The sequence below is a fragment of the Lates calcarifer genome, linkage group LG8 (genome assembly GCF_001640805.2).
Source record: "Lates calcarifer isolate ASB-BC8 linkage group LG8, TLL_Latcal_v3, whole genome shotgun sequence".
Lineage (NCBI taxonomy): Eukaryota > Metazoa > Chordata > Actinopteri > Centropomidae > Lates > Lates calcarifer.
The window spans coordinates 22999316-23007738 of record NC_066840.1 but is presented as its reverse complement, the minus strand read 5'-3'; the positions used below and the strand labels follow the sequence as shown (position 1 = coordinate 23007738).

General features: G+C 39.6%; 1 protein-coding gene and 1 long non-coding RNA gene across 2 annotated transcripts; one reads left to right on the top strand and one right to left on the bottom strand.

Annotated features, from left to right (window-relative positions):
• The first annotated feature begins 234 nt into the window (after positions 1–234).
• On the top strand, positions 235–6479 carry leprotl1 (leptin receptor overlapping transcript like 1). Its single transcript, XM_018703044.2, has 4 exons — positions 235–383; positions 1082–1157; positions 2249–2435; positions 3221–6479. Exons 1-4 carry the CDS (start codon positions 368–370, stop codon positions 3335–3337), a joined length of 396 nt encoding a protein of 131 aa, XP_018558560.1. The 5' UTR covers positions 235–367; the 3' UTR covers positions 3338–6479.
• Positions 4729–8365, bottom strand: LOC108901536 (uncharacterized). The gene is made up of 2 exons (XR_001963926.2): positions 8223–8365; positions 4729–7382 (listed from the first exon to the last, which is right to left on the bottom strand). It is a non-coding gene; the product is annotated as an uncharacterized LOC108901536 (long non-coding RNA).
• Positions 8366–8423: the final 58 nt, after the last annotated feature.

Here is an 8423-nt window from a genome sequence, read left to right as displayed (position 1 = left end):
TATGTGAAGTAGCTGCTGTGACACGGCATATGGTGTTAATTAACCATTTATTACTTTATTTAATTTATTACTACTATTTATCATTTATTTATGAAGTTATACTAAAGACCATTTTTGTAATGCTGTTATGCACAATACCGTTATTATGACACGACATTATTTTCTATTATATCATCAAACTTTAATCTTTTTGTTATCGTTAACTTTTTATCAGGTTGTTTCTGCGTGAAGAACTCATTTCTCGGATTTTTGTGGTAGTACATGAAGGCAGCGGGCTTGTTGGTGGACCTGGACTCGGACTCGGAGCCGGGGAGGGGGCACTGTTGTCATTCACCACGGCTGTGTGTCGAGCTTTTGTCCAGGAGAAATGGCCGGGATTAAAGGTTGGTAATTTCCACTTTTTTTTTCTCCCGGTAGAAAAGCTTTTAAATTCGGGCTCAGTTCGCGTAGCTGCGTTAAAATATCCCGTCGCGCGGACGAATGCGTTCGCCATGTCCGGCGAGCTAACGGTAGAAGTAGTTAGCCGCAGGGCCAGTGTAGTCGTTAGCATTAGCTAGCTGATTAACCTGCACTGCTTTGACTAGCTGCGTTATCATCCCAGTTAAATACATGTTAACGTTAGGTCGTCGTCATGTAATGGTACATTATTAACCCGTAACTAATGTCATCTTCTTTATAACAGTGTAACAACGCAGTAATAACCGTTACATGCTAATGCTAGCTGCACCTTAACTTGACCCGCTGATTGAGATGCTGTGTTTGTTGCAAGTGGCTTAAATTGCCGTTAACAAGCAACTACATTGACTGTGTTGCTTCCAGACTTTAGCATGTAGCCTTCATAGCGTGGCTTACACTGCTAATGAAGCTGGTACACGTGAAATCAGCTGATTCATCACATGATGGTAACAGTAGCCAGGGGGGCCCTGCTGCTGCTGCGATGAGACTGATGAGGGTCTGGGGCTGTGGGGGGTTGGGGGTGGGGGCACATGCTCAGGATCAGGACCAGGGAGAAAGAGGGTACTGTATGTGGCTTTGTAGATGCTAACACCCCCCTCCCTCCTTGTCTCTGTTCGTCTTGCAGCTCTCATCAGCCTGTCCTTCGGAGGGGCCATTGGCCTCATGTTCCTCATGCTAGGATGTGCCCTCCCTGTGTACGAGTAAGTACCACCATCACACACACACACCATGTGAGCCTGTGTGAAGGACACTGTTCACACTTGGCACTGATGCACCTTGAGTGATCCCATCACAGGTTTACAGCTTTAAATACAAGAGCGACTGCTTCTTTTAAAGATCCTCTCAAGCGGAGGAACAACATTTTACGCCTGGTGTTGGTTTCCTACATTGTTCTCCTTCATTTAAAATCCAAAATTTATAAATGTAGAAACACATCGGACACAAGACGTCTCCTATCCTAGTCCACAGTGTGTGATCTGCAGGATTAAGGAAAACAAACTCTGCATATTCATTATTCTGTGCAGTGAAGCTCAAAACATCACAGTGAAGTAAAACAATGGATGTAGGTAAAGATAAGTTGTATTAAAATAGAAATAAATCCATAAAATACAGGAGGGGGAGAGCACATATGAAACACACCACTCCCTGAGAAATTTGGGCGTGATCACCACTAATCTGTCATGGAGTCATGTTTCTTTTTTTGTGGCTTTCACTGCAGAGAGACACTTACTGGAAATGTGCTGTTGGGAGGGACAGCAAGGTTTTCGTTGCTGATAGACAGCAGGGTGGACACTCAAGTTTGATCCTCAGCAAAAACTGCCAAATTATATCTCGATAGCCGACACTGTGGACCAGTACTAGATCACAGCCCCACAGGATCACAGGTCTAGATCAATAAAACAGGACGTTAAAGCACACCACATCAGATTTTCCTATTCAAAACAGCTGTGACAAGGTTTCTCAGGCCCTATGTGTCGAAGGGAGAAAAGCTTGACTCTTGTAATCTAATCTCATTTTCCTCTCAGCCATTATCAGGATGCTGAGCAACAGATCAGAGGAAGGCTGTTAGTGAAGCGATTATTAGTAGAATCTGACTGTTTCAGCTCATCGTAGATAAACTGGTTGTTCACAGCCAATACAAGGTTATTTATTGGTTATTACAGAGAGTATAGGTTATTTTAAGTCATATTTTTTTATACATTTAGGTTTTAGTTGAGTATATTTTGTTGTACTTGGTGCAAATAATCTTTCATCACCGCAGCACGTCTTCTCTCTTTCTTTCTCTCTGCAGTAAATACTGGCCTTTGTTCCTCCTCTTCTTCTACATCCTCTCCCCCATCCCTTACTGCATCTCGCGGAGGGTGGTCGACGACACAGACTCGGCCAGCAACGCCTGCAAAGAGCTGGCCATCTTCCTCACGACGGGCATCGTCATCTCAGCCTTCGGCCTGCCCATCGTCTTCGCAAGAGCTGAAGTTGTAAGTTAGCGTTAGCAAGCAAAAAAGGTTTTAAAATAAAAAACGTCACATCTTAATCAACAGTGTTGTTATCAGTTGTTGGCTCAACCTGTGAAGTTAGGTATGAAAATGTAAAAGATGACAGTCCCATATCTGAACCGTAGCCAAGCTCCCAGTCACTTAACTGGTAAAAAGCAGAAATTAAAACAGCAACAATCACTAATGATCGTAATAAATACGGGAAAGACACGAGAGATGACAGTAAATGTAAATATTTATTAAACTAACAGTAAACAACTGAAGATATAACGACGAATGTGCAGTGTGGCAGTCAGTTTAATCAGAAATGTGCCATAATGAGTGCACTGCAGCATGAGAAGATGAAGAGGACGTATTCTAACCTCTTGTCCTGTGAACACAACAATGGCTGACACTCCTCATGAGTAAACAGCTGCTAATGCTAATGTTAGCTATGTAGCGATAGCAAAAACCTACATACAGCACCTTTTAATGCTGCCCCTGCAACAGGTTTAGTTCTTGATGTAAAATCCAGCAGCAGATTAGTGAAGACTGTGTGTTTGTTTGTAACAAAGCAAGCAAATTTGGTAATTTATACAAAAATATAACAAAAAACAGTCGAGTAATTAGCAGCTTATGATAAGTTAGTGATGAGTTCATCCCTGCTGGCTGCTGCTAACGTCCTGTCCTGTGTAGAGCAGCATGTAGACATGATTCTGTAAACAGCACTAGATTTTGTCCTAAATATTATTAATGAGTGAATGAATTATTCATGTGTTTGCTTACAGATTGCCTGGGGGGCTTGTGCGCTCGTGCTAACGGGTAACGTAGTGATCTTCGGGACCATCCTGGGCTTCTTCCTCGTCTTCGGGTCCAACGACGACTTCAGTTGGCAGCAGTGGTAAAACAGCAGAGGGGAGGGGGGAGAGAGACCTTAGTCTGAACTGTTTTTATTAGCGTTATTATTATGGTATTACTGTTTGGTTCTTGTTGTTGTTATTTATATGATGACCGCCCATCTATAGACTCACACCAAACCAGTGCAATACTTTGTTTTTTCTTCTTTTTTTTACCGCCTGCATCGTATTGAACTGACACTAGTGGGATGGAAAATGCTGACTTTCAGTTGGATTTTTCATTTTAATTTAATTTTTTTTGCTCTCTCGACCTCTGTGTTTGTGAGTTTTCTCCATCTGTGTGTCTGCTTTTATTCTGAGCGCTGTTGGTAAACAACTGCTTGTCTTATCTGCAAAAAAAAAAAAAAAAAAATCAAATTGAATGTCTAAAGATTTAATCTGAACCAAAAGGACAAGGTTAAAGTTGTTTGGCCTCCAATTAGCTTTTTCTACATGATGACCACAGATGGGTGTGGATTTCCAGGAAAAATCTGAGCTCAGATTTCACCACCACTTATGAAAAAGCTCCACTTTCGTTTGACTTGGACTTATTGGATTGAAAGTGTCATTTTTTATTATTTTTGTCACATTCAAAGGCACAAATTCAGCCGATGGAGCTTTCTGATGAGTGCATGTCTTTCAGACCCTTTTTAAACCTGTAATCTTTGTTTCTCATCACAAAAAAAATGTAAAGAAGAGAAGAGAAGTCAAGTGTTTGTTTCCTCTCTCGTCTCAGAGAGGAAGATGCATTCAAACACCCTGACGGCCACAGCGAGGATCAAATTAATCTGACTCTGTGATTTCCCCAGGTGCAAACTGGATGCAGGCTGCTTTTATTCGCCACATTATTTTGCATCTGATAGTTCTTACCTCACTGTTTGTTAATAGGTTAGCCTCAGCCTGTCAGGTCAAGAAAGCATGAGAGGCCTGTAGTAGTAGCCGCCAGCTAGCGTAGGATTAGCTCCCGAGCTACAGTAAGACCTGGGCTACTTATAAACAGGTCCTGGTCGGTCACTAGCGGCCCCTTAAGCTTTTAAATGTGACTCCTTCAAAGTAAAATACTCCAGAGATCACGCTTGGCGTTAATTAAGCACATTAGGTCCATCGTATTTCCTCACACCAGCATTTCCAGGATAAAAACAATTATTTTTCTTTTAATCTTTAAGTTTTTTTTCTCTCTCTGTACTCTGGCCTATGTGAAGGAAACTTGTGTGTTGTGATCTGTCGTAGCTCTGGGATCAGCAGTCAGTCAGGCGCAGCTCTGCTGTTTGCTGTTGCGTTTAACTGCATTAGCTAAACAAGGAATTAAGCATCTGCTGCCTCGTTTAAGCACTGGTGAGGTGGATGGAGAGTCGAGTGTCGAACATTTCTCTCTCATTTTTTACGTGTTAATTTTGTCGTTTGTTTTTTTTTTTTGTGGATGGCGCTGTTTGAAAATGTGCTCTCTGGAAGATGAAGTTCCTTTTTCTAGATAACTGATGCTTTTAAATTTATTTTTTAGTCTTTTAGGGCTGCAGCTAACAACTCTCGATTATTTTTCTTTTTCGATTAATTGATCAACATCAGACGTATTGTTTTGTCCAAGCAACAGTCCAACCCCCAAAATATTTAATTTACTTCAATGTGAGACCAAATTAAGGCAGCAAATTCTCACATTTTAAAAATGGAAGGAACCAAATTTTGCTTGAAAAATGTCTTAAACAATGAACCGATTATCAAAATAGTTGATGATTAATTTTCCTTCGATTGATTAATTGACTAATCATTGCAGCTTTATAATCATTATGTCCTTGTAGGCCTGTTTTTAAGGTCCTGTTCATCACGGATTTCCATAAACAGCAGATTTCCAATGGAAGTTTTGTATTGTGTTAAAGGCAAAGTTTGAAGTAAATAAATGCTCGCAGTATTCACACGTTTCGTCCACTGTCAGAGGAAAATCTATAATTTTTAAACCCCTTTTTATGACTCTAAAACCACACATGCTTGAAGGTATAGTTCAATATTTTTGGTAAATATGGAGTGTATTGATGTTTGCACATTAACATGAAGCTAGAGGCAGGAGGCGATTAGCCTAGCTTAGCTTAACACTAATGCTAACACAGACATCCAGCCTGGCTCTGTCTAAAGTCAAAAAAATCTGCCTAAAGTTCACTAATTAAAATGCTTTATCTTATTATTCTTATTATCTATTATCTTATCAACAGCATTTTGTGGTTTCAGTGGAGCTATTAGCTTTAGCTACAAACTGCTGGATAAACAGTTGTTTGTTCAGAAGAAACTAAAGCACATAACTCCTTCTAAAACTACAAATTGTGTTTTCTACAATTCTGTTTGTGCATGTATTAAACAAACAAGTTTTAATTGATACGTTTTACATCTGTTTTTTAACTTTGAAGTGAGTCAGGCTAGCTGCTAACAGTCTTTCTGCTACGCTAATCACCTCCCGCCTCTAGCACCATACTCGACTCCCAACTCTTAAACACAACTGTTACAGTATTTCCCGCCTAAATCAAAACCTGTTTCAGAGGAGAGAAGCATTGGAAATCTGCAGAAGAGACCCATGGCCCAAAATATGAACTGACAGCTGAGTTTTAGCGCTACAAATTCAGCTTTACCGCTCCGTTATTCTACTTCCTGACTCTTCCAGAGACCATCACCTCAGTGACGAAGGCATTGATTGTATTAAAAGCACCACAGTGATGGCAGCTTTTTTAAGTTTCTGTTGAAAACTACTGACATGATTTGTGCATATTATTATTATTGTTGTGTGACACCACTCTGAATCTAAAGAAAATGCTCTTTAGCAGTAGATTTACCCGCTGCTGGTCGGTCGTCTGTGGTTGGACAAGCAAGGTGACTCCATGTTGTGTTTCTGAGGCGTCTGTTTGAGTTTTAAGCTTCAATCTGTCAAACGTTCTCTGACTTTGAGCCTGGTGTGTAGCTGTGGGATGGGTACTTCTGTGTTTCTGTTACTTATTTTTCCTTTTTTTTTGTCTCACAGATTTTGGAAGGATAATATTGTATTTATTTATTTTATCGGACGCTTTGTGTCAATGTCCAACGCCATTTTCTATCTACAACTTTTGTGTTAACGAGGCAGAAGTCAGCATGGTGGTTTTCTTTTTTTAAATAAACGCCATTTTTGAACATCCTCTCCTTTGAATGACTCTCGCTCTGCATCAGATACACTTTAGAGCCTCTCGCTTGTTTTTTTTTTTTTTTTACACAGGAAATAAGCTTAACTGATATCATCTGCTTGGCCTCGTTAGTTTGCACTCAGCGCCCTGAGGAGAATCTTTATTAGACAGAAAAGCAGAGTCAAATCTCAGTGTTGAGATAAAAGACTGTGTTTTTAGGTCTTTTACTGAAGGAAAGGCAGCTTTATGTGAATCAAACGACTCCATAGTTTTAGCTGAAGTTTAAACTAATTCATAATTATATTTCTGCTCATGATTTTGTCATAATCCTTAAGGTTTGTATTGTATCAAACCTTATTTATGAGATCTATTCATGGATGGCATTAAATGTAGTCTGTATTTCACTTTTCCTGCCTGTTTCTTGGACAAAGCCCCTGAAACCAGACTCATATGTTAATATTTTATGCCTTTATTATAATGCTAGAAGACAATATTTTATTTGCCAGCACTCACTGTTGTTAGTGCCTTGTAAAATTTAAATTTCCTCCAGATAAAAGTCATAAATCTACTGTGTAGATACGCCTGAATCTCATCCCTGTAAAGTGTTTTTAGCATGTCTTGTACATTACAGTAAATATTTGATGGTAGGAGCAATAATGGGATATATAACTGCTTATAAACAATACAACTGAAAGAAATAAAACATTTTAGGTCAAGATTGTCATTTAAATTATAAATTAATTCAGAAAATATCCATTATTGAACTGATACATTTGACCAAGTAAAGAAAGGAGGTGAGGAAGATTACCTTCGCTTTGTTTCCCTCTGCTGGCAGGAAATGTGACTGCAGCTGCATCACAAAGTCAAATCCACAGCTGATTCTCTAACACCTTTCCTTGGCCTGACACCTCTGAGCTCTATAAATATAAAGGTTGAGAAAAGGAGAGGAGTCATGTGAGAGGAGGACGTGCACTCTGAGCCACAACTTCACAGTTCTACCCTCTTTAACTGGTGTTTATTAACACTTCAGTTATCTGTTGTAGGGCTGTGCCATATCATATCCTTTAAAAAAATACCAATTATTACCAGAAAAATGAAGTTTCATATCACGATATCAACAATAAAAATAACATATGGTACATAGTGCAAAATCTAGTCTTTTCTCACCACAACAATCTCAGGAAGCCAGAGCAGCATCGACCTCTGACCTCTGAGGATTTGGTCCCAAATAAAAGAGCTACGTCTGCTGTGAAGTGCTCGGCCCGAAAGATTTTTCATATCGTTACCGCAAATTACCCTGAAATATCATGATATTACTTTAAGGCTCTATTGCCTACCCCTGCTTTACAGGCTTTATAACATATTTTTAACTTCTTGTTTCTGTTATAAAGCTAGAAAACAAAAAGTAGTAGTAAACGAGGGCCTGGGATACTTGATCAAATATTTTAATCTCTCAAAATGGCTAACCAATCAGACACGGTTAATAATAATAAAGAAAACTCTGCGATATGTTACAATGTTCGACAAATGACTTGAAAACATCTGCACCACCACCAAAGCTGCACAATCCTCCATGTTTCTTATTTTCAATTATGAAAACACGGTTAAATCTGCATCACAACGCACACTTTCAGATTTTAACACCTGAACAACTACAGCACAACAACAACAACACACCTGGTACATAAAAAACAAAATGTTATTACATGTCAGTGGTATTTTCCTCTATAAAATATCTTCTGTAATAAAGTACTAACCTGAGGCTGCTGCCATGAAGCCGCCCGCCTGCCAGACACAACACGCCCGACCTGCAGCGCTCGCCGCCTCAGGGGAATTAAAACAGTTTGCATATAACATCAGAACAAGCCTTCAATTGGTGCATGAAACAAGTCAGAATTTTCTTCTTTATTCAAGCAGCGGGCCAGATGGCAACAAAACACATCAGGTATGAACACACA

Excerpts from the sequence above, each read along its gene's own strand:
- leprotl1 (XM_018703044.2), top strand. Across the intron at positions 1,158-2,248 it reads TGTGCCCTCCCTGTGTACGA|TAAATACTGGCCTTTGTTCC; the intron begins GTAAGTACCACC and ends TTCTCTCTGCAG. Across the intron at positions 2,436-3,220 it reads TCTTCGCAAGAGCTGAAGTT|ATTGCCTGGGGGGCTTGTGC; the intron begins GTAAGTTAGCGT and ends GTTTGCTTACAG.